Source organism: Schistocerca nitens, chromosome 1, assembly GCF_023898315.1.
Source record: "Schistocerca nitens isolate TAMUIC-IGC-003100 chromosome 1, iqSchNite1.1, whole genome shotgun sequence".
In the NCBI taxonomy this organism is placed as follows: domain Eukaryota; kingdom Metazoa; phylum Arthropoda; class Insecta; order Orthoptera; family Acrididae; genus Schistocerca; species Schistocerca nitens.
The window spans coordinates 947641255-947668995 of NC_064614.1; the positions used below are offsets into that span (position 1 = coordinate 947641255).

A 27741-nucleotide genomic window follows, 5' to 3' on the forward strand; every position below is an offset into this window, starting at 1 on the left:
CACACGTCCGTCCACATCAAACCCACCAACAAGCAACAGTACCTCCATTACGACAGCTGCCACCCATTCCACATCAAACGGTCCCTTCCCTACAGCCTAGGTATTCGTGGCAAACGAATCTGCTCCAATCCGGAATCCCTGAAGCATTACACCAACAACCTGACAACAGCTTTCGCATCCCGCAACTACCCTCCCGACCTGGTACAGAAGCAAATAACCAGAGCCACTTCCTCATCCTCTCAAACCCAGAACCTCCCACAGAAGAACCACAAAAGTGCCCCACTTGTGACAGGATACTTTCCGGGACTGGATCAGATTCTGAATGTGGCTCTCCAGTAGGGATACGACTTCCTCAAATCCTGCCCTGAAATGAGATCCATCCTTCATGAAATCCTCCCCACTCCACCAAGAGTGTCTTTCCGCCGTCCACCTAACCTTCGTAACCTCTTAGTTCATCCCTATGAAATCCCCAAACCACCTTCCCTACCCTCTGGCTCCTATCCTTGTAACCGCCCCCGGTGTAAAACCTGTCCCATGCACCCTCCCACCACCACCTACTCCAGTCCTGTAACCCGGAAGGTGTACACGATCAAAGGCAGAGCCACGTGTGAAAGCACCCACGTGATCTACCAACTGACCTGCCTACACTGTGACGCATTCTATGTGGGAATGACCAGCAACAAACTGTCCATTCGCATGAATGGACACAGGCAGACAGTGTTTGTTGGTAATGAGGATCACCCTGTGGCTAAACATGCCTTGGTGCACGGCCAGCACATCTTGGCACAGTGTTACACCGTCCGGGTTATCTGGATACTTCCCACTAACACCAACCTATCCGAACTCCGGAGATGGGAACTTGCTCTTCAATATATCCTCTCTTCCCGTTATCCACCAGGCCTCAATCTCCGCTAATTTCAAGTTACCGCCACTCATACCTCACCTGTCATTCAACAACATCTTTGCCTCTGCACTTCTGCCTCGACTGACATCTCTGCCCAAACTCTTTGTCTTTAAATATGTCTGCTTGTGTCTGTATATGTGTGGATGGATATGTGTGTGTGTGTGTGTGTGTGTGTGCGCGCGAGTGTATACCCGTCCTTTTTTCCCCCTAAGGTAAGTCTTTCCGCTCCCGGGATTGGAATGACTCCTTACCCTCTCCCTTAAAACCCACATCCTTTCGTCTTTCCCTCTCCTTCCCTCTTTCCTGATGAGGCAACAGTTTGTTGCGAAAGCTTGAATTTTGTGTGTATGTTTGTGTTTGTTTGTGTGTCTTTCGACCTGCCAGCACTTTCATTTGGTAAGTCACATCATCTTTGTTTTTAGATATATTTTTCCTACGTGGAATGTTTCCCTCTATTATTACCACTTCATTATAATGTGTTACACAACAGATGATGGTACCTCTTGCAATGACATTTGATTCAGATTAAAGTAATAGTACGGAAACTTTTAGCTGTACAGAACAATCACTGGAAATGAAAGCAACAATGAGCAGAGATCATGCCTTTCTCCATTTACAAAAAGGTGCATAAAACACAAATTCTGGTTTGCATTTTATTTGCCCTTGCATTCAAAGAGTGACACAATCTTCTCACTAATGTCAGGACCATACTGCTTCATTATGAGCCATCTTGTAACCTATGTACAGAACAGTTTCTATATGTTTATTCAGAACAATGCATGCTGCTCTCTATCTAAAAAATTTGCAAAAAGTAGTTATCTCTTTTACAGATCTACCCAGATTGCCATGCATATTAGCATGCTGCTTCCTGAATTAGGGGAGGCACACCTGTCCTGCATCAATTCTGCATGGCAGATTAACCATAAGGGCTGGTTTGCAGGACAGTCTTTACACAGTTTTCACATCCGTCTACGTGAATGCTGGGCAGGTGCCCTAGTGCCACCTCAGTTACACTATTCGCAAACATTTGGTAAAATATTTGCACACTTTCAAAACTTAACACTAGACGCAGACAGGAGGGGTACACAAATCCCATATGAAGAAAAATGGATAGTGACAGCGCATCCAGCCACCCTCTACCACTGCCATTGCCAAATCCACATTAACATGCTGAAACCCCTGAAGATGTGGGATAAGGCCAGGAAAAAGAAGAAAACAAAGATTTATGTAATTTATAAATTACCTAAATTAATTGTACAGAACTCTCAGACACAAGAAATTAAGCCAACAAAATGAGAATTAAAAAACTATTACACATCACACAAAATTGAGTAAACAAATGAAAATTAAATACCATAGAATAAACATAGCAAAATAAATGGTCACGGACACATAAAAAAATGCAGTAAGCTATTTACTGGAAAAATAGCACATTAAACACACTAAACATACTAATATATCATGGAAGGTTTAAAGATACAAAAATCAATGTGTAGACAAGGCATGGATGAGAGACATACAAATGCTGAAATTGTTGCTAGGTGTTCGGATAATGTTCCTCTTCAGAGCTGCAGAGCCAGTACAATGTAGAATGTAGTCACATTTTCACTCTTGTTTATGTGCCTATCAACTGCTCAATGCCTCAACTACAGGGTGAGTTGTTACCTTTACTCCCCTCAGGACATTCTACTTATCATATTTACACAAATATTTCAACAACGCATAACTAATCATTCAGTACACCAATTAAATCCAGTCTTGAGAGTGCATATGGAATTCCAGATCCCAAAAACTGTGTTATTGCTGGTAAAAGTTTCAAAAGCCTCCCATGAACAAAAAAGAAAGATATAGAGTTCCACTGTGATCTTTAGATTCCACAATCATGTTTACTTAATATCAGAATAACATCATCCTAAATTACAGCAGTACAAAACATGAACTGCTCCTTGCTAGCACATTACATAAAACTATCCTTCAGTAATATCCAGAGGTAAAAACTTACTCTCATTTATGATTTGTCCTATAGTAGCATGTTTCCTACATACTCATGTATGTGGTACTAGTCAGGCACCAGTAAATGTACATTTGTCTAAGATGGGTCACTTCTGTTATGCCAAGATTTCAGTCATGTCCCCTTTCTGAAACACAAATGTTTCATGTGAAAATGGCTACAGTCTGAGCAAATATTCAGCACATATGTCACAGCAGGCAGTCATTGTATAATCTCACTTACATACATACACACTGTGAATGCACAAAAGTGTTTTAGAAGCTTTTTTTATAAAAAGTTTCTTTTTTAGTTTTATTTAGAAAAAATACTTGTTTGAAAAGCAAAAATTACAGCAACCATAAATCTCAAAGCTTGCTTGAACCCAATAGTGCTCATATAACTTTGCCCTCTTCACAGCTGTGAGACAGCTTACAGAACCTGTTAAGTTTTTAACATGGAATCCATAGTATTGTACCACCTGACATGCCTCATGTACAGGAATGACCTCGACAGGAAACAGCAGTTTCCACACATTAAAATAAATTGGATGTTCCATTTATCCGTCTTAATGTAGTTATATCATCACTAACACACACATTCACAGTTGGATCTGGTGACATTCTTACATTGTTCTTTACACCCAGAGGAGTGTTCCCAGTGGAGTATTCAACTCTGAGATCTGCAGCATCAGTCCTCCCCTCTAACACATTTGTGCATGAAGCACAAATTCTGCAACAATAAAAACTGCAGCTTATCATTGTTCATCACTCTGATGTTTCCTACTAGACATTGTCTATATTCTTTCTTCCAATGTACATGTAAATGTTTTATTGTGTACAGATATTAAAATCAAAGTCCATTATACCACAGCTGCCTACTGTATTGACAGTTGCAGCAACTGTACACTAGTTTGCTGTAGATTCAGTAGTGTATTCCTCTTTTTATTCTCAGCTTATGTTTATGATATACTTAGCAGCAACCCATCTACTCAGTAACTTATCAACTCTTACCTCCTCGACTTCTCCCATGGCTCTTACCACCACGGCCTGCACCATTCCACTTACCAGCCCGACTTTCCCCTTGTCGATTAGCATAATGACCATTACCATGGTGACCACCAGACTGATTACCGTAATGAGCTTCACCATGTTGATTACCCCTTTGGCCATCACCATGTCGATTACCATTATGAGTTTCCCCATATTGATTACTGCTATGACTTTCACTATATTTATTACTATGATGCCCTTTGCCATGTCGATTGCCATAATGACTTCCACCATGTTGATTACCATGATGACCTTCACTGTTTTGATTACTGTAACCTTCAACACGCTGATTGCCATGGTGACTTTCACCATGTCTTTTTTTGTGATGACCTACACCATGCTGGGAATCAGGTAGTTTTTGCTTCTTGTGTTCCGCGTTACAATCTCCTTGCTGTTTTGATACAGATTTTGGGTGTTTTATCTTTTTGTTTTTCTTGTCTTCTGCCGTATGAGGCTCTCTGTTCTTATAGTCATCTCTCACACTAGGTTGTTGTTTAGTATGTGGCTGGATTAATCCACCTCCAAACAGAACTGTATTTGGTTGGCCACAATTTCCATCACCTTGCCTTCTTGCATGTTGATATACAGAACCATTAAAATTTCCTCTTCTGATTCCTTTCTCATTGCTCCTACCACGCTGTCTACTTCCTTTTGAATGTGGAGATTCACTGACATTTTCTTGTCTTGATGTTGATGCCACTGATCTGGTGGTATATGCTGCTGCACTCCCACGAGTACCTCTAGGAGCTCCGCGTCCTCTTCCTCTAAATTTTCCTTGAAATTTTGCTGCTTGTTGGTTGTATTTTGAGGAAGTGCCAACAGTTCCCAAAGTATGGAACAATGGAGGTCCCTCATAATACATTATTGTATTAGTTGTCAGAATAGGGGAGAAAAGTTCCTTAACTGACCCTCTTTCTGAGACTTTATCTATTTCTTCATTTGCTGAGCTGATGTAGGAAGAACCATCTTCTTCATCTGCATCACTGTCTATATCATCATCACTGCCCGTTTCTTCATCACTCGCTGTTTCATCACCACTGTCTGTTTCTTCAGCACTCTCCAGTAGCTCACCACTACATGTTTCATCAGCACTCCCTGTTTCATCACTCAATTCACTGCATTCCTCACACGATGAACTATGCATGCTGTCTGTTCTTTGACTAGAAACTGCTGACATACACTCTACACTTGCTCCTTCATCTTCTTGGAAGTCTGTTACGGTTTGTTGTGTTGTAGAATTTAGTGTCACACTGCTTAAAGGCACTGTAAAATTTTCAGCAGTTAGTTCCTCAGACACACAGATACTATTGCTTGATGTCTCATACAATAAACTACCCTTATTGTCTGCTGTTTGACCGGAAACTGATGGTGCACCCTCTACACCTGTTCCTTTATCTTCTTCAGCAGTTGTTGTTACTGCTTGTTGTGTTGTAGAATTTGGTGATGCACTGCTTAGTGGCACAACTGAATCTTCAGCAGAGAGATTCTCTGAATCACAGACATTATCACTGGATATCAATGGAGCATCATTTGCCGCTCCCAGAGGAATATGAGACTGGTTTGGTGATATATCGCTGGTGCCTGTTCCACCAATGTCACACCCTACAACATTAGGCACTGACTTATCTGCAACTCGTTCCTTTGGCGTCCGACCATTCTTGTCCACAGCTCCTTCATCTGCTCCAGCCCTGACGAGAGCCTCCCAAACATCGCACGATGTGAGAGTTGCTGCAAGGTGAAGAGGCGTTTCCTCATCCACTGTCTTCACGTCCACACTAATGCCAGCTTCCAGTAAGATCATAACAGCGTACAGTCGACCCCTGCTGGTGGCCCAGTGTAGAGCTGTCCAGCCAGAAGCAGACTTTGCATGTTTGTCAGCACCAGCGTCCAGCAGCAAGCGGACAGCGTGGGCACTGGGGCTGGTGGCGGCCTCGTGGAGAGCAGTACAGCCATCAGCACTTACATGGTCCACAGTCGCACCCTTTGCCAGCAGAAGCTGGATGCAGGCAGCGGAACCACTTCTGGATGCATAGTGCAGGGCCGTTCTCCCTCCATTGTCTGTGGTGTCAGGAACAGCGCCAGCATCTAGAAGTATGCGCACGGTGAAGTCGTTGGAGTGGGCTGCTGCTTCGTGTAGTGGAGTCATACCGTGGTCATCGGCAGCACTGACCACAGCGCCTGCTGCGATGAGACAGCGGACAGTTGCTGGGCAGCCAGAGTGGGCCGCTTCGTGTAGTGGGGAACGGTTGAGCGGCAGCTCAGCTTGCACCAGACCAGGGCTCTGTTGAAGGGCGAAGGTGAGCAGTCTCACCAGCCTACGCCTGCAGAGCTCGCCAAAGATCAGTGCCGCACGTTCCGAGTCCTGTAGCTTCCTCTTTGTCACAGCTAAGTCACTCATAGAGGCTCCTTCAATAAGAATCATTTCCACAGACTCCCAATGCTCCGTTTCCTCTGCGAAACGGACAGGTGACCAGCCAAGAATTTCATCTTTGTCGAAGCTGTGCAGCAGTGTGAGAGTCATATTAGCACAAAGGTTCCTGCAACACAAAACTGTTACTCACATTTCAGACCATAAATTTACCTATCATGCAGCTACTATTTATAGTAAAAAGAGGCAATAGGAAATATTGGGTAGTGCAGAGAGGTGTACATTAAGGGGATACGGAATCACCTATCCCCGCAATGTTAATATATGCCTACTATAGGGAACATTTTCTCACAAACTACTGGAGACAGAGAGGTAAAAATTTTACTGTATGTGCATTCATATGTTACAACAATACTGAAACAACAGTTTATTGTCAAAGTATTTTCTTACAGAGATATTGTACATTTATTTTTAAGTAAATTTTTTCCATCGCTTTTTACTAGACTATCACCCCTAAGTCTTTTGTAAATCAAGTAATTAAAAAATCGTTGTTTCAGTATGTAATAGGGACCTATGTCACTACGTCATAAAAATTTCAGACTTCTAGGTTGACCAGTACCTGAGATAATGTTCCTAGATGAAGTAAAAAGTAAACTTACGGGAAACGGAGAAAGAAGATTAAAACATTCCTGATCCGTAGCTAATACCCCCTTCACAGTCTTCATAATCATCTTCAAGTCTTCTTTTGGCACCCCTCTGCACCTGTCTTGCTTTTTTCACTAATGTCTTGATTATATTATCAGCATGCCTTAGTCTGTGCTGATCTAAAAAGAACATAGCACGTACCGTACGGGAACCAACACACATACCCAACTTTTGAAGGACCTGGCATTTAGTTATATTTCCAAGATTGAAGGTTGCCACAGCATCATACATACCAAAATGTAGTGTATTAATTCCGACAAACACTGTTTTTGGGAGACGATGCCATATCACACTATTCAAGCAGTCGTTGGGGTTCTGCGTTTTTCCGTGAAGACATTTCATCAGAAGACTTCTGTCAGCCAGATCTCTGAAAATGGGCTTTATTTCTGCCATGATGGCTGATGGTAGACTGTGGTGGTGAATGTATTTCTCTCCTGTTGTTAGTCCCCTATTGTATTTACACCAGCTGTTTTCACCTTTGGGGCACAAACCATGTTGTGGATGCTCATCCGTGGATGCGGTGTGGAAATATAAAGCCCATATAGCTCTCCTCATTTCTTCAAGATTGCCTGTATTTTGCCTGATTGCAAGGCCATAGCAGTTCTGAATGTGGTCTATTATGGAATCAGTCAATCTTCCTCTGCCATCCAAGGTTTTCCCATCATCTAGTTTTTTCCCTTTCATAACTGATTTTAACCTTCTCAGCCTGGCACCCATTCTCTTCTGCACATGTCCTATACATTCAAGTTTGCTTATATTTACACTGTTCCCATATGGTTTGCTTTCCAAAACTTCTTTGAATGCTTTAGAGTCACCATCTCCCAGATATTTGACATAGCGAACATTATACCACTGTGAAGAGCGATGAAAAATTTTCTTCACCCCAGCAACCTCCATGCCACCACTACTACCATAATAATTAGCAATACAGTCATCACTGTGTTCATTTTTCAGCCTGCCTGTGCACCTACAGTATTTAGACATTATTGCAACATCAATAACCTTGCCAGTATCAACACTAGTTGCTGTTACAACACCATTGTTGGAGGTGTGGCCCCTTTTCTGCCACGTGCCATCAAACGCCACTGTGAGGTCACGACTGCCGTCATTTTCTTCCACTGCTTCTTCCACAGCAACCTGCATTGACTTCTGTGCTACATCTTCAACTGCAGATCCTAGTACATAATTGTAAGCTTCAAACTTTGAAGGTGCACTTGGAAGATTTAGAACACCACATAGCATATCACCAGCTGCTTTGCCCTTACCAATTGCTCGCAATCCATAAACTAACCTAATATTTACACTATAAAGTTCAGTTTTCTTGTATCCATTATTTACAGTTACTGAAACCGAACTTGGAAACTTACAGCTGTATTTACAAACACTGCATATTAAATTAAACTGGGCAGCCAGGCCAACATGGGATTCTACTTTCAGAGAAACGTTTCCATGACATTTTTTGCAGCACAAACTGTTTTCAAGAGCTTCACACAATATATTCGTATCAATGAGTTCAAAAACTTCATTCCCTCTATCAAGTAAATTATATTTCTCTTCCAAATCTCTTAGTTTTTTATGAGAAGCACTGTTTTCATTTGGTGTAAGTTCGTTCGGCAAATCAGTAATAAGTGGATTCACATTTTCCAACAGTGATGATGATGAACTGCTTTGCTTTGCTAATGAATCATTATTTCTTTTCTTTTGCCAGTTCACACGCTTTTTAAATACTTTTGCTTTAGCTCTAGGCATTTTCACTGCGAAAAATGAAGCACTAAATACGAAATAACTCAACAACTACTACTTTCTTATATCACACTGTTTACAAAACAGTCCCGCCACAAAGTCAAAGAGTAACTTGAGGAAACCAGAGAGAAACATTTTCGGGCAACTAGTGTATAAATAGTCGCTGGAAACCGGGATATTTGAATTCATGTCACTTTAAAGGTACTGCCAAAAAGTTCATGGTCAGCCACGAGAGACGTGTATAACTAAAGCGCAATACCCGATCTCACAAATATATAAAAATAAAATAGTTATAATTGTAGTAGAGCTATGTATGATACGTCATTTTAAAGAGGAAACATGGCAGAATATAATACGCCAATAAAAAAAAATTCGATTTTTTAACCCAAAATCCGATTCCGTATCCCCTTAAACAAGTTCTCTTACCGTCTACTAAAACCAGGAACAAATAGTCTGCACAAAATATTGGAAGTATTGAGAAAAAAACGCTCAAAACGTCCTCATGTAATAAGCCTCTTACTAGAATTACTGATTTTTGTTTTGCAACAGACGACACCAATATCCTTTGCAGGGAAATTTATAATATACGAGGTGCGACAATAAAGTAATGAGACTGATTTTCTTTGCAAGATGTGGCAACCCTGCAGGCTTGCATAGGCACAATATCTTTGACCTTGGCCTATAAGCTGCTTCCAGTCCAAGCGGCACATCAATGCAACTGCTCAGTCGTGAGTTGTGCTGCAGGAAGTTAACATGTGTTTGTGTCTCTCGTCACAGAAATGGAATCACATAATATTGCGCAACGGTATGCCATTTCTTTTTGCATAAATTGGGTGAAAATGCGATGACAACTTACGGTAAGCTTCAGAAGGCTGTTGGAGAGGAGGTTATGTCAAGAGCTCAAGTTTTTCATTGGCATAAAATGTTCAGTGAAGGCAGAACGAATCTGGAAGATGAGGATCACAAACATGCTTGTGTGCTTCTTTGATTCCAAGGGAATTGTGCATAAGGAGTGGGTGCCTCCTGGACAAACAGTTGACCAATATTATTACAAATAAATTTTAGAAAGACTTCGTAAAAGAGTTCTTCGTGTCCGTGCCAACATTGCTGATAATTGGATTCTACATCATGATAATAAGCCATCCCATACTGCTCTGTCAGTGCAACAATATTTAACCTCAAAACAAATTTCATTACTACCACAGCCACCTTATTCACCAGATATCGCTCCGTGCGACTTTTTTCTATTTCCAAGAGTCAAAACGGTGGTCAATGAACAACATTTTCAGACAACATGAGATGTTCAAAAAGCTGTGACGAGGGTCTTGGAGGATATTACAGAAGCTGAGTTCCAGAAATGTTACCATCAATGGCATAAGCGCTGGAAAAAGTGTGTGCAATCATAAGGGAACTACTTTGAAAGAGACAACACTAAATTTGGCTAAAGCGGTACCGGTACTCAACACTGCTTTTTCACATCAGTCTCTTTACTTTATTGTCACACCTCTTATGATGTAGAAAGTCACTCAAGATAGTAAAAACTCAACAACTGATAAAGTGAGTGGAATATTGCATTCTTATTTGTGCTCTTAATGACAAAAGAGAGAATAGGAACTACTAGCAAACAGTTTTTACCATTTTTTAATATTTAAGGAATCATTTGATTAAACAGCACAAAAATTTCAGTAACTAAAAGGTAAACTGTACCTAATGCATTAAAAATCAAAGTTATAGGATACTGGGAAATAGGCCTACGTAAGTTCATATAGCCCCTACAGTATCGTAACAGTCCAGCACTAAGAGCTCTTCATTTTGAGACTTTTGCTCGTCCTTTTTTTTTCTTCCAGCTACTCGCTTCATAATTTTGCGTAGTTTATTTTATCATCTGAAGAGGAAATCTCTTTATTATTGCAATGTCTGTTCCTTCAGACACACTTGCTTGTCTGAAGAAACAGACAATGGTGATGACCTGGAGCCATAGCAATATGAAATTTTGTCCTAACTGCGAATATTTTTGACATCAACTGTATTAGGCATGGAAATCATACCTATTGGTGACACATGAAAATTTGTGCCGGACCGGGACTGAACTCAGCACATGGAGGTTTGAACCGATGCTGGAAGAGTTCAGGGAGAGCCGAATGACCCAGGCAACTGCTCGCGATAAGCGGCAAATCCAGGTTCGTGTCCCAGTCCGTCACAAACTTCTCACAGGTCACTAATGAGAGTGATTACTATGCCAAATAGAGCTGATGTCAAAAACATTTGCAACTGCTTTATCTTCGCTTTCGCAAGACGTATCTTGTCAGTAATGATAAGTGCAGCGATCATTTTCTCACCAGTGTCCATGTGTAATTCTTACTTATCTCTAATCACCTGACCGTGGTGTGTCACTGAATACATAACTCCAAGATGCAAGATACTTATTCCAACAAAAATATTTTTTGCTACCCATTCACAGATTATGTAGCAAACAAGCCGCCATTCAAACGACGCGTTAAGACGTTTTCATCAAAAGCTTGATCACTCGGATCTGACCTTCAGGTAACGTTTACGACTGTAATTTTCCTTGTTGATATGCGACTTGCGAAATTCACACTATGACTAACACCCTTGAGACAACGCGTGTGCCGTGCATTATTGTTCGCTAACAGTATGAGATGCCCAGTATCGCTCCTCTCAGTGTGGCCAAATCATAGTAAGACTGAACCAAGTCTAAATTTTTGTCTGTGAGAAGTTCGCGACCTGTCAGCAGCTTACCAACAGTCTTTTGGTTCATATCCTTTTTCGGTTATTGTAAACTTAGTTTCGTGCCTTTCTGCACATGTCCAAACCGTACACTATAACTATTTTCAACTTAATGAAACCTCATAAGTCTCCAACGACAATGTACGTGAGCTATCTCAGATGGTAAAACATCTCAAACTTACGGAAATCTGAGAATCGCCTTCTCCTTCCATTCCACTAATGCAACCTTTATAATTTATGGAACGCTTATGGAAATGGCCCGCCATAAAGGACAAAAATCGAAAATGCCATTTCTTCATCGACCTTCGCTCCCCATTAGGGTTATTGTCATTAATCTGTCGGAAAACGCTATCTGATTTATTAAGCAGGCATCGGTTGTGGATTCATCTGTCTTCTGCACTCTTTAATTTCATTCTCAGGCTTCCTTAACCTCCGAAATTGGCAAAACACGAGAAATTCTGGATAAAGATGGTATGATATTCCATTGCAGACTTTTCTTGGATTAATGCAGTCAACAGCTAAAAAATAATAATAGATAAAAAAAGTACTATGTTATACGCAGTAACTTAATACTAGCATATTGTAAAGCTAATTGTTGAGTCAGCACTTCACAAATTAATGTTATCTTACTTTTCTGTTTATTTCATGCTGGAGGATTAAAAGCTCATGAAACCAGGAGAAATGAATGGAATTATTCTCTCTCTCTCTCTCTCTCTCTCTATGATACTTATACCGGCATACAGAGTTACCTGTTTTAATGATTTAGCAAGTTTATTTGTATTTCAAGTTTGTGGTCTGATGCCCTACCTGTCGCAAGGGGCGTCATTTAACCTGGGGAAGGGTGGTTGTGCGTGCGCCTTCTGTCTGTGAATCGTGTAAACTTAGTTCTGCGTGTTACGGATGTGTGAATCGTGTATACTTAGTTCTGTGTGTTAAAGATGCAATCTAAGCAGACGTCTCAGACTGTCTGCAGTTGATGCTGTCGTTTATCGTGTAGTGAAGTCAATGAGAAGAGCACAATTATGTAGACAATATACCTGTATGGTGTGAACGGAACAATAAAAAGTGTGAGGTCGTCCAGATGAGTATTAGAAGGATTCTGTTAAATTTTGGTTACAGCTAAGTCACATACATTTAAAGGTTGTCGATTCAACTAAGTACAAGGGATAACAATTAGGAACAACTTAAATTGGAACGATCACTTTGAACGTGCTGTGTGGAAGGAGCACCAAAAAGTACTGTATTTTATTGGCAGAACACTCAGAAGATGCGAAGAACCCAATAAAGAGGCTGCCTAGGCTAAGCTTGTCAGATCTCTTCCGAAGTATTGTTGCACGAATGGGATCAATGTTGCCAACAGTTGAAGTGAGCTCTCCACTCGTTTCAAGTGCAAAACCCACCAGAAAACCACTAACAAAAATGCCCCTACGCTCATAATCGCTAAAATTTCCACTAAAAATTGTTTTAATTATTATGAAAGGAAACAACAAGTATATTAGTAATTAGTTTGCTTTATTATTAAGTAATAAAATATTCACAATCATTAAATGAACGTACATTAAATAAATCAGCAAGTCAAGGTCAGAAACATACAAACAGTTTTTGAACAACAGTTAATTATTTAAATGAATTCGTCTTCTTCAGATAAATCATTTTTGTCTGCATCATCATCATCATCATCATCGTCGTCGGTTTCAGATTGATACGACTCGTTGGTACCGATTTGTTTTACAACGTTTATTGGAATTTCATATTCGTTGCAGCATTTTCCTTCCAACCTCAAACCACAGCGTATTCTTCATATAGCAGTTAAAAGATATAACTTCATTCTGTTCCTCTGTTTGTTTTTTATTACATTCATATTCCTAAATAGTCTCTCAACATCAGCATTGGAATGTCGCAGCATTAGGATAGTATTCGCAAAAGTCGCTAATTCCTCAAATTCGGATTCCCCTTGAGCATCTTTGAAATGCAATACTTCATTCCAATCTTTTTTTTTTGTTTTTGTATCTTTGGTCTCGTTCCACTTCTACAAATGAATTTGTCGCAGTTGATCATCCACTCTTGCTATAAATTCTACACTTTTATTGAAGTGATCCATTATATCAATTAGATTTTCTTTGTTACGATTAAGTGCTTGTCCAACACATATCTTGGAATTTTTTTTCATCAACATCAAATTTTCTGGTAACCTGTTTTTTATTTCTTCAATCAGACTTACTATAAACGTTATGCACCAATTACGTAACATTTCTTCGTCTTCCCGTGGTAATCCTTTTTCTGACATTTCAAGCAACTGCTTTTCAAAGCGGAATCCCAGATAACACTTTCGATCGGAGAAATCACGAATATTTTGAGTAAAAATATTAACTTTATTTGCATGTAACTTAACTTTGCTGACAAGCATATCTATCAGGTTTGGTGTGACCTGTATCTTTCGTTTAGAAAATTTTATTGACTGTGTTTATTTCAATTAATATTGGATATAAAAATTAAATATATGCGTAATTAATCTAGTTCGCCTACACAGCATGTAATAACTATGCCGTGTGATACCTTTCGCGCACTGTAGCTACGGGAAAATGTGTTTTTAGCTCTGACCATTGCGTGTATATTCTTGGTACAGCGGACACTATTGATACCACCTTATGTGGCACGCTTGAACTATTTTTAACAGTTCCTGTCCATCGTTGATGGTTTTGTATAGCTCCTTATAAAGAGATTGTCTGGAAGAGGAGCGACTAAACCAATCATATGTCTCTTTAATTAAAAACTCCAAATTTCTCGGTAAAAATTCTTTTGCAGCAGCTGAAACAGCCGGTTGCAAGGAATGGCACAAGCAACGTACTAAAATGAGGTGTGGTACCTCTTCTTTCAATTTCGTAAATACTCATTTATTTACTCCAACCATTACAGAGGCATTTTCTGTACCAATGCCCATTAAATTTTCAAGTAGCAGATCGAATCGTTGAAGTGTCTTCTTTATAGCAGAGACAATAGCTTCAGCATTACATTCATGCATTTCAACAAGGTCAAGGTACGTAGATACTATTTTTTGGACTAATTTACTGTAATAAACTATAATCAATCACAAGTATTTATGTACAGCAATATCAGTAGATTCATCAATGAATAAGCTAAGTGGTTGATCTTTCCAATCTTGTTTTAGAACGTCTGTGAAATGCGGTGCTAACAGGTTTTTTTGTAACTGTAGTTCGGTGCAGCTGAAATTTTTCGATATCTTTTTCATGACAGTGATTAATTACCTCTCCCAAATGGTCGACTACACGTATACTAGTACGCATGGCTGTGAATAATGCAAGTCTTGCTTTTTTTTTTCGTTCCCAATGGGATCATGCAATTTTAGGCTGCATAGTCCAACCTGCAACAATTTACTTAGTCAAAGAGTGGCCAAAGATGTTGCCCACCTTTTTATTTTGTAGATGCTTCTCTGACGTCCCATGAGACTTCAAATGTCCATAGTGATTCCGTAAAACTATACCACAAAATTTGCACTTCGCTACGTGGCCCGTTGTACTTTCAACTTGAAACCAATCTTTTAAACGTGGGTCTTGAAGCCAAGAATCCCGAAACTTTTGCATATATTTTGTTTCTGAAAAGTTATACATGTATGAAGTAGTGACATAATGCCATACACTTAGAATCACAATCATATAATGCACACCACTAACGACGACAGTCGAGTTACTTTTTCTGCGCATCTAACGTGATGCACCCTGTGTGAGCCAACAAGCGCTCAGTGGTTATTCGATGCGACAATGAAAGAAGTGAGCACCCATCGTTTGAACCGGTTGCTGCATTCCTTGCAAAAAAAATGGCTCTGAGCACTATGGGACTTAACATCTGTGGTCATCAGTCCCCTAGAACTTAGAACTACTTAAACCTAACTAACCTAATGACATCACACACATCCATGCACGAGGCAGGATTCGAACCTGCGACCGTAGCGGTCACGCGGTTCCAGACTGTAGCGCCTAGAACCGCACGGCCACACCGGCCGGCCATTCCTTGCACCTGCACAAGTCGCCTTTGCTCGTAAAATGACCTATAACTAGATGCTAATAAATAGTGTTCATTCTACAGGGTATCTCCGCACGTAGTATATCGACTGCAATGGTTCGTTTGATGTCACATTGTAATGCATCAGTGTTGTCTTCGCAGTAAAAGTTAAATACTCCAAAGCAGAAATAACGTATTTCGAAACATATAAATAGCTTAGTGGTGGAGAGATCACAGCAACTGATACGGGGAATTCTACTAAACCACTATAAAATCCACCAGCCAGTAGAGGCAATACTGCGCCACTAAAAGGAGGGTAGAAACCACCAGTTTTAGTGGAAAATCCACTAAGTTGGCAATACTAAATGGGATCCTTAGCAGATAAGTCATCGGAGAAAGTTCAAAGAATGGCAGCTCGTTTCCTATTATCGCGAAAGAGGTGAGCGAATGTCAGCTGATATGGACACGTGAGCTGTGGTGGCTAGCATTAAAATAAAGGTGTTTTTCGTTGCGGCGAAATCTTTTCAAGAAATTCTTATCACCAGCTTCCTCCTCCGAATTTGAAATACTCTGTTGCCTGCTACCTACACAAGAATAAATGACTACCGTAATAAAATAAGAGAAGTCAGAGCTCTAAAGGAAGGAATATTACAGTATAACGTCCCTTCGACATCGAGGGCATTAGAGTCGGAGGACAAGCTCGGAATGCTTCGATAATGGGGAAGGAAATCGGCTGTGTCCTTTTAAACGCGCCATACCTGCATTTGCCTGAAGGGATTTAGGTAAGTCACTGAAAAGTTAATCTGGACAGTCGAATGTTGATTCGAACTGTCGTTCTCCCGAATGCAAGTTCAGGGATCTAACCACCGTGCCACCTCCCTCGGTATCAAGAGCTCGCCTGAAAAGATGTTCGCTATTTTACACGTCGTATTCGGACGCCGAACGGTACATAAATAGTCAAAAGTGCTTCGATGGACACATTATCAAGCACTTAAAGTGTTAATTGCAGGGTAGTCATGGTGATACAGATAGTATTTTCTGAGACTGATATTGGGGCCCAGCCCAGCATTTATCTAAAGACCGTGATACATCATTCGATCCATGACTGGCACACCTGCCTACCTCGTGCTTTTTTTTTCTTTTCATTTTTTTTTTTTTTTGTCGTTCTATCTTCTGCAGTTGTGTGTGAATGTCACATGATATCTCTAATTTATTTATATTACGTTAATTATTTAGCTTTTAACATATGCTGATATGGCAAATAATGACAATATGTGATTTCTTGTATTCCTTGAATGAGAACCGTTCTGGGAATGCGATCGGCACTAATTAGCGTTTAACGAATGAAAGAAACGGAACACTAGCGACACCGTAGGCTATAAGTGGAAACACTTTGGAATGTGATTGCTAAGATGAATACTGTAGAGGTGCTGTATTTTCACGTGTGTTGAAAGTTTACCATTTGAACTGAACTATATTTAAAAAAAACACGATGTATCGAGAATTTAGAGGCCAATGAGCTGGTGCAATATGTAGAACTTACGCCTTTCAAAAACAGCTTTTAAATAGAGTAGCGGCGTGTGTCCCTGCTGTCATTAGGCATGTATCATTTTGAGAGGTACAAGTATCAATTTGTTTATTGTTAAATTTGTTTCGTGAAGAGTGAGCTATACTGATGTATAAAACAACTGCAGCCAACTTTCAATATTGTTTATTTGTGGAACTGAATAATTTTCAGAGACATAAATATTTTCTTTGGATATAAATGTATGGATTCCTAATATATTGCGTTGGTATCAAGCTCGTTGCGTTTCTGACATACATACATTAATCCTTGTTCCATAGATCATGAATATGACATTTTATAATGATGTGGAATGTGTCACTTGAACATAAACAAAATGATTAATTAAATTTTTTATTTATTTATTTATTTTACAGTTACTACTTCATATCTAAGAATTCATCTATTGAGAAGAAGGAGTTGTCATTCATAAATTCTTTTAATCTGCTTTTAAATGTTGGTTGGCTATCTGTCAGACTTTTAATATTATATGGCAAATGACCAAAGATTTTTGAGGCAGCATAATTCACCCCTTTCTGTGCCAAAGTGAGATTTAATCTCGTATAGCGAAGGTCATTCTTTCTTCTAGCGTTGTAGCTATGCACTTCGCTATTATTTTTGAATTGGGGTGGATTATTAATGACAAATTTCATAAGTGAATAGATGTATTGAGAAGATACTGTGAATATCCCAAGTTCCCTAAATAAATATCTGCAAGGTGATCTTTGGTGGGTTCCAGCTATTATTCTGATTACATTCTTTTGTGCAGTGAATAATTTCTCTCTTAACAACAAATTGCCCAAAATATGATGCCATACGAAAGCAATGAATGAAAATAGGCATAGTAGGCTAATTTGCTATGTTTATCACCGAAATTTGCAATAACCTTAATAGCATCAGTAGCTGAACCTAACCTTTCAGCAGATCATCGATGTGTTTCTCCTAATTCAATTTCTCATCAATGCACACACCCAGAAATTTTGTTTATTCTGCCTTAGCAACCCAGAAATTTTGTTTATTCTGCCTTAGCAACAGATTTCCGTTCATAGTCTTTATTTATCAATAATGTTATGCCATTTTCTGTACTGAATTGTATAAACTGTGCTTTCTCAAAATTTAGTGACAGTCCATTTGCTGAGAACCATTTAATAATTTTCTGAAAGACATTATTTACAATTTCCTCAGCTGGTTATTATTGTTGGGTGTGATTACTATACTTGTATCACCAGCAAAAAGGACTAGCTTTGTACCTTCATGAATATAGAGTGGCAAGTCGTTAATATATATTAAGAACAATAATGGACCTAAGACTGAACCCTGTGGGACACCATTCTTGATATCTCCCCAGTTAGAGGACTCAGCGGATTTTTGCACACTATCGGTACTGTTAATTTCAACTGTCTGCATTCTTCCAGTTAAGTATGAATTAAACCATTTGTACACTGTCCCCCTCATACTACAATACTTAAGCTTATCTAGAAGAATTTCATGATTCACACTATCAAAAGCCTTTGAGAGATCACAAAATATCCCAATGGACGGCGTTCGGTTATTCAATGCATTTAATATTTGACCAGTGAAAGTATACAGGGTGTCCCATTTATCTTGACCACCCTAAATAACTGTTTGTCCAGACGCAAATTACAGAATGTTTCAAGGAAATGTTCTTTAGCTGTCAGGGGGACATCAATCAGCATGATTGCCTTCCTTGTGGCTTTGTTCTTTACAAAGACATGAACAGCCATATGACTTTTTTAAATGGCACTCTGCATGTTTTATTCGGTAATTCATTTCCTCTCCTAATGACCTATTCAAAAATGTATCACGGTGTACCATTCACTGAAAGACAACGTTATTAATTACATAACACAACACTGATGTTGACATTCCCAGCCCTTAGTGCAGATACTCGGGGTAATGGTATACATCCAAGTGCTGACGTTGACAGAGGACAAATGTAAACATAAGTAGAATCCACACCCGTCATTCCATCAACCATCGTCAGTTGAAGAGTTGTGTGAGTAGAATGTACACCAAAGAAGAGAAGGTAGAAATGCTGCTCATCTATGGGGAGTGTAAGTTAGCAGAACACTAATTGCGATACTCTTTTTCTAATGTATGGGTACATTTAGTACAGTAGTTTAGTCCTTTTAAATACTGTTGTGTAGAGTAGGCATACAGTAAAGGTTGCTTCCTACAAATTGCATCGACGTACCGTTTCTTTTATTCTTGAAGGTAGGCGAAATGCTATGCAGGCAGTGGAACTGTACAGAGAGCGATACCCTGACAAGAACCCACCTTCCCAACGGATGTTTTCTCGTCTTGTTGCGATGCTTCAGGAAACGGGAAGTTTCAACCCACGACAACGCAATCGTAGCACTCGCACAGACGAAGATACCAAAGTTACTGTTCTCGCTTCTGTTTTATGAATCCACATGTGACCACACGACAGCTTGAACACGAGATTGGCACTCCTAAAACCAGTGTATATCGTATTTTTACATGTCACTGGTTCCATCCTTACCATGTACAGTTACATCAAGAATTGCATGGGAGTGATTTCCAGAATCGTGTACAGTTCTGTCAGTGGACACAGCAGCAAATCCTCGCCAACCCGAACTTCTTCTCCAATGTTCTATTTACCGATGAATGTTCCTTTTCAAACAAAGGACAGGTAAATACAAGTAACATGTATTATTGGTCCAGCGACAACCCACGATGGCTCAGACAGGTGGAATATCAGCGTCATTGGAGAATTAATTTCTGGTGTGGGATGCTTGGTACTACAATTATTGGCCCTTATTTCATCAATGGTAGTCTAAACGGCACAGCGTATGCCAACTTCCTCAGGTGAATTCCTCCTCATCTACTGGATGAAGAACCAGAATGCTTATGTGGTATCGACATGATGGATGTCCAGCATATGATGCCTTGCGTGCACATTGTGTTCTGAGCCGAAGGTATCCTGCCAGATGGACTGGTCGAGGAGGAACAGTTACTTGGCCTGCTAGGTCTCGTGATTTAAATCCTCTGGACTATTTTCTTTGGGTATGCATTAAAGACGTTGTCTATCCCGATATTCCAACAACTCCAGAGGACGTGCAGGAAGTTATCATGCTTGCTTGTAATTCTCTTCAGCAGGCAACACTGGAAGCAGTAAATAATTCTTTCACCCAATAAGTGCACCAGTGTATCGGTGTTCAGGGTCACCACTTTGAGCACCTTTGAATGTTCTACTCCTGGGCAATGGTACAGGAGAGTCAAGTCAATTTTGTGTTGTTTTTACTTGGTTTTCATTTGTTTTCTGACAACTCCAACAAGTGGACGAGTTTGTGATACCAGGCTCAAAGTCAATGTTGTGTTATGTAATTAATAAAGTTGTGTTTCAGTGAATGGTACACTGCGATACATTTTTGAATAGGTCTTTAGGAGAGGAAACGAATTACCGAATAAAAAATACAGGGTGCCATTTAAAAAAGTCATGTTCATGTCTTTGTTAAAAACAAAGCTACAACGAAGGCAATCATGCTGATTGATAGCTACCTGAAGGCTAAAGAACATTTGCTTGAAACATTTTGTAATTTGCATCTGGATGAACAGTTATTTAGGGTGGTCAAGATAAATAGGACACCCTGTATATAGCATTCTCTGTTGAAAAGCCTTTCTGCAAACCAAATTGACATTTTCTTAGTACTACATTTTTACAAATATGTAACACTACTCTTGAATACATTACTTTTTCAAGAATTTTGGATAAATCTTTAAGAAGTGAGATTGGGCAGTAGTTGTTAGCATCACACCTATCTCCTTTTTGCAATGGTTTAACAATTGCATATTTCAGTCTATCTGGAAAAATACCCTATTTCAGTGAGCTACTACGTATGTGGCTGAGAACCCTACTTATTTGTTGGGAACAAGCATTTAGTACTCTGTTGGAAATGTCATCGATTCCATGTGTGATTTTACTTTTGAGTGAATTTATTATTTTCCTACTTCCAGTAGGAGAGGTGGGTTGAATTTCAGTTTTATGAAATTGCATAGGTACTGCCTCTTCCATATACTGCCTTGCATTTTCTAATGAATAGCTGGATCCTATTTTCTCTACAACACTTAAAAATGATTATTTTCTACTTCTGACTTCATTTAGTTTGATAGAAATACAGTCTCAGTTGCCCTGTTTCCCTTTTAACAATATTCCAAATTGTTTTATTTTATTATTAGATGTGCTAATCTCAGACATAATGCACATACTTCTGGACTTTCTAATAACTTTTCTTAATACAGTGCAGTAGTTTTTTAATGTTTCAGTGTTTTGGGGTCATTACTCCTCTTGGCTATAAGGTACATTCCCTTTTTCTGTTTACAAGATAGTCTTATCCCTTTAGTAACCCATAGCCTTTTACATGGTTTCTTACAATTGTATTTCACTGTTTTCTTAGAGAAACTGTATTCAAATATATGCACAGAAGTATCATGAAACAGGTTAAATTTTAAATTAGCACCATGTTCCCTGTACACCTCATCCCAGTCTAACTGTTGCGAGCTTTCCCTAAAATTCTGATTTGTTAAATCGTTAATTGACTGTAAGGATCTATATCATATACTGTAACTAGCTGTGCATCATGATCAGGCAGACCATTCTTAACAGTGCAGTCAAGCTCAAGCGACGCCTAAGGAGGTGTAAAGAGTCTGTGAGGCAATGATTTGTGGACGATGACATTCTTGATATGCAAGTGGCTTGCTCAGACTCCCGACCTGAACACCACCTTTGGGATGATTCAAAACGTCGACTTCATTCCAGACCCCAGCGTCCAACATCACTCCCTTCTCTGATTTCGACTCTTGGAAGAATGGGGTGCCCTTCCTTCGCAGACATTCAGACACATCTTCAAAGTGACCCTAGCAGAGTTCAAGCCATCATAAAGACGAAGGGTGGATAGATTCCATATTAATGTCCACTAACAGGTGTCCGGATACTTTTGATCAGACACTCTACAGGGTGGTCCATTGATCGTGACCGGGACAAATATCTCACGAAATAAGCATCAAACGAAAAAACTACAAAGAACGAAACTCGTCTATCTTGAAGGGGGAAACCAGTTGGCGCTATGGTTGGCCCGCTAGATGGCGCTGCCATAGGTCAAACGGATATGAACTGCGTTTTTTTTAAATGGGAACCCCCCGTTTTTATTACATATTCGTATAGTACGTAAAGAAATATCAATGTTTTAGTTGTACTACTTTTTTCGCTTTGTGATAGATGGCGCTGTAATAGTCACAAACACATAAGTACGTGGTATCACGTAACATTCTGCCATTGCGGACGGTATTTGCTTCGTGATACATTAACCGTGTTAAAATGGACCGTTTTCCAATTGCGGAAAAGGTCGATATCGTGTTGATGTATGGCTATTGTGATCAAAATGCCCAACGGGTGTGTGCTATGTATGCTGCTCGGTATCCTGGACGATATCACCCAAGTGTCCGGGCCGTTCGCCGGATAGTTACGTTATTTAAGGAAACAGGAAGTGTTCAGCCACATGTGAAAGGTCAACCACGACCTGCAACAAATGATGTTGCCCAAGTAGGTGTTTTAGCTGCTGTCGCGGCTAATCCGCACATCAGTAGCAGACAAATTGCGGGAGAATCGGGAATCTCAAAAACGTCGGTGTTGAGAATGCTACATCAACATCGACTGCACCCGTACCATATTTCTAAGCACCAGGAATTGCATGGCGACGACTTTGAACGTCGTGTACAGTTCTGCCACTGGCCACAAGGGAAATTACGGGACGATCACAGACTTTTTGCACGCGTTCTATTTAGCGACGAAGCGTCATTCACTAACAGCGGTAACGTAAACCGGCATGATATGCACTATTGGGCAACGGAAAATCCACGATGGCTGTGACAAGTGGAACATCAGCGACCTTGGCGGGTTAATGTATGGTGCGGCACTATGGGACGAAGGATAATTAGCCCACATTTTATCGATAGCAATCTAAATGGTGCAATGTATGTTGATTTCCTATGTAATGTTCTACCGATGTTACTATAAGACGGACAGAATGGCGATGTACTTCCAACGTGATGGATGTCCGGCACATAGCTCGCGTGCGGTTCAAGCGGTATTGAATAGCATATTTCATGACAGGTGGATTGGTCGTCGAAGCACCATACCATGGCCCGCACGTTTACCGGATCTGACGTCCCCGGATTTCTTTCTGTGGGGAAAGTTGAAGGATATTTGCTATCGTGATCCAACGACAACGCCTGACAACATGCGTCAGCGCATTGTCAATGCATGTACGAACATTACGGAAGGCGAACTACTCGATGTTGAGAGGAATGTCGTTACACGTATTGGCAAATGCATTGAGGTTGACGGACATCATTTTGAGCATTTATTGCATTAATTTGGTATTTACAGGTGATCACGCTGTAGCAGCATACGTTCTCAGAAATGATAAGTTCACAAAGATACATGTATCACATTGGAACAACCGAAATAAAATGTTCAAACGTACCTATGTTCTGTATTTTAATTTATAAAACCTATCTGTTACCAACTGTTCGTCCAAAATTGTGAGCCATATGTTTGTGACTATTACAGCGCCATGTATCACAAAGCGAAAAAAGTGGTCCAACTAAAACATCCATAATTCTTTACGTACTACAGGAATATGTAATAAAATGGGGGTTTCTATTTTGAAAAACTCAGTTTATATCCGTTTGACCTATGGCAGCGCTATCTAGCGGGCCAACCATATCGCCTTGTAGTTCCCCCCTCCAAGCTAGACGAGTTTCGTTCTTTGTAGTTTTTTTCGTTTGATGCTTATTTCGTGAGATATTTGGCCTGGTCACTATCAATGGACCACCCTGTACAAGCCACGTATAGCGCAATATTAGCAAATTTCTGTCCTATTTCATTTTTGTGTGGAACGAGGAAAACTTGGTTACGTGTGGTTATCTAAGTGGTTATCTTAGTCTCGCGATCCCTGCGCGAGATATGCGATCGAGGCATCTGAATATCTGCTGAGGTTGCCTCGAAATTCGTTTCTCTAAACTGGCCAAAGAAATTTTGGCGAGAACAACGTTGCTTCCCTCCAAAAAGTGCCAGTTAAAGGGTGTCCACATGAAACCTCCCTTACTTTCCAAAAAGAAATTTAAAAAAAAACTGTGATGTAGATACTTACCTAGGTTTTGCGGCATCACGTAAAGACACTCAAAAAGTTTTGTGTAAATTTTTTCTAAACAATTACATTTGTTTTGTTGGTTGATTCGGGATAGGGGATCAGACAGCGAGGTCATCAGTCCCATCGGATTAAGGAGGGTGGGGAAGGAAGTCGGCCGTGACATTTCAAAGTAACTATCCCGGCATTTGCCTTAAGCGATTTAGGAAAATCACGGAAAACCTAAATCAGGATGGCCGGACTCACGTTTGAACCGTCGTCCTCCCGAATGTGAGTCCAGTGTGCTAACCACTGCGCCGACTCGTTCTGTTTTGTTTTGTTTCAGCTGCCAAAAATTACCAGAAATCTCAAAGGAGCGTCCAGTGCATACTGTGGTCTGCGAAAACCAAATCACACACTGCTATCCAAAGAAGTTTGCGACGTGAATCTCAAAAGGAGCCAACAGACGGTAAAACGATTACGGCTTGATCTGACAAGTTCTTTGCCACTGGGAATGTAAACAAATAGCCAGGTTCTGGCAGAAAACACACAGTTGATGAAATGGTGGAAGAGTTCAGAGATACAGTCCAAAGAAGCCTATCAAAATCAATTCGCTGTACACCACGAGAGCTAAACATCCCTCGCAAGGTGCTGCATAAACGCCTTCGCTTGAGCCCTTACAAATCTCAAATTAAGCACTGAACTGGAAAGACTTGCAGCTTCGCCAAGAATTTGCTGTTTAGATGTTCTCGAAGAGCTACAGGTCTGTTGGATCGGTCCCAGAAAAATCCCAACTATGTAGAAAATGTCGTTTTCTCTCACGAAACAACCTTCCACACCTGTGAGAAGGTTAATCGTCACAACATGCGCATCTGGTACTAGGAGTCGCGCGAAGTGGCCACGCGGTTTGGGGCCCCATGTCAACGGATTGCGCGGCCCTTCCCGCCGGAGGTTCGAGTCCTCCCTCGGGCATGAGTGTGTGTGTGTATGTGTTGTTCTAGGCATTAATTAGTTTAAGTTAGCTTAAGTAGTGTGTAAGTGTGGGAACCGGTAAACTCAGCAGTTTGGTCCCTTAGAAATTCACACACATTTGGACATTTGGTGTTCGGAAAACAGCCACAGTTTTCGAGAAAATGTCAGAGACAGCGATGACGTGACGTGCTGCGTGCCCTGATGCTCCGTTTTTCTTCATACAGCATGACTGTACACTTTTCTTCACCGAGCGAACAGTAACGGGAACCACTTATCCGGACATGCCTGAGCAACAGAACTGTGACTGCAATAGCCTTCATCACCCAAGACATGTTTGTGCGCTCATGAGTTAAGATGAGTATCGCCTAGACATTTTACACTTACGAAAGATGCCCATGTAGAATTGTATTAATCCAAAGCTTTTTGAGTTAATGTACATGACGCCGCAAACCGCTACTACATAGGTCTCATACTTTTTTTAAAATTACATTTGTAAATCAGGAATCTTTTATGTAGACACCGTCTAGTTCCCTGAATGTCAGTCTCTGTCTCTTGCACTTTCATACGGGTTATACCGAACTTTTACGGTCCTAGCAGTCTCTGGATTCATTTGCTGTATGTCGCCACGCCTACTGGTAAGGAAATCACACACTGGAGGAATACTCCAGGATTGGTGAGACTAAGTCATGTATGCAGTCTCGTTTACAGCTGCTTCACACTTTCCCAGAACCCTTCCAACAAATGCGCGCGTTCCTTCGGTTCTACTACTTTTACGTGTTCCGTACACTTCATACAGGGTGTTTCAAAAATGACCGGTATATTTGAAACGGCAATAAAAACTAAACGAGCAGCGATAGAAATACACCGTTTGTTGCAATATGCTTGGGACAACAGTACATTTTCAGGCGGACAAACTTTCGAAATTACAGTAGCTACATTTTTCAACAACAGATGGCGCTGCAAGTGATGTGAAAGGTATAGAAGACAACGCAGTCTGTGGGTGCGCCATTCTGTACGTCGTCTTTCTGCTGTAAGCGTGTGCTGTTCACAACGTGCAAGTGTGCTGTAGACAACATGGTTTATTCCTTAGAACAGAGGATTTTTCTGGTGTTGGAATTCCACCGCCTAGAACACAGTGTTGTTGCAACAAGACGAAGTTTTCAACGGAGGTTTAATGTAACCAAAGGACCGAAAAGCGATACAATAAAGGATCTGTTTGAAAAATTTCAACGGACTGGGAACGTGACGGATGAACGTGCTGGAAAGGTAGGGCGACCGCGTACGGCAACCACAGAGGGCAACGCGCAGCTAGTGCAGCAGGTGATCCAACAGCGGCCTCGGGTTTCCGTTCGCCGTGTTGCAGCTGCGGTCCAAATGACGCCAACGTCCACGTATCGTCTCATGCGCCAGAGTTTACACCTCTATCCATACAAAATTCAAACGCGGCAACCCCTCAGCGCAGCTACCATTGCTGCACGAGAGACATTCGCTAACGATATAGTGCACAGGATTGATGACGGCGATATGCATGTGGGCAGCATTTGGTTTACTGACGAAGCTTATTTTTACCTGGACGGCTTCGTCAATAAACAGAACTGGCGCATATGGGGAACCGAAAAGCCCCATGTTGCAGTTCCATCGTCCCTACATCCTCAAAAAGTACTGGTCTGGGCCGCCATGTCTTCCAAAGGAATCATTGGACCATTTTTCAGATCCGAAACGATTACTGCATCACGCTATCTGGACATTCTTCGTGAATTTGTGGCGGTACAAACTGCCTTAGACGACACTGCGAACACCTCGTGGTTTATGCAAGATGGTGCCCGGCCACATCGCACGGCCGACGTCTTTAATTTCCTGAATGAATATTTCGATGATCGTGTGATTGCTTTGGGCTATCCGAAACATACAGGAGGCGGCGTGGATTGGCCTCCCTATTCGCCAGACATGAACCCCTGTGACGTCTTTCTGTGGGGACACTTGACAGACCAGGTGTACCGCCAGAATCCAGAAACAATTGAACAGCTGAAGCAGTACATCTCATCTGCATGTGAAGCCATTCCGCCAGACACGTTGTCAAAGGTTTCGGGTAATTTCATTCAGAGACTATGCCATATTATTGCTACGCATGGTGGATATGTGGAAAATATCGTACTATAGAGTTTCCCAGACCGCAGCGCCATCTGTTGTTGAAAATTGTAACTACTGTAATTTCGAAAGTTTGTCTGCCTGAAAATGTACTGTTGTCCCAAGCATATTGCAACAAACGGTGTATTTCTATCGCTGCTCGTTTAGTTTTTATTGCCGTTTCAAATATACCGGTCATTTTTGAAACACCCTGTATAACCTAACCTAACCAAACAATGTTTCGTAATACCCTAATTATTTAAACAGCGTGAGGAACTCCAGCATTATACGACTTATCTATAATTATTATTATATAATCGGATACTGTCGGGCAATATGATGCATTTATTTAAAGAGAGCTGCCATTCCGTTACGCCAC

General features: G+C 40.7%; 1 protein-coding gene across 1 annotated transcript in view; it reads right to left on the reverse strand.

Annotated features, from left to right (window-relative positions):
• Nucleotides 1-2184: 2184 nt before the first annotated feature.
• The window catches only part of LOC126194377 (ankyrin-3-like), a 58998-nt gene continuing 33441 nt past the window's right edge, over nt 2185-27741 (reverse strand). Inside the window, exon 2 of the mRNA XM_049932761.1 lies at nt 2185-6480. Coding sequence (XP_049788718.1) covers nt 3894-6480 — 2587 coding nt within the window. The 3' untranslated portion in view covers nt 2185-3893. The remainder of the gene's footprint in view (nt 6481-27741) is intronic.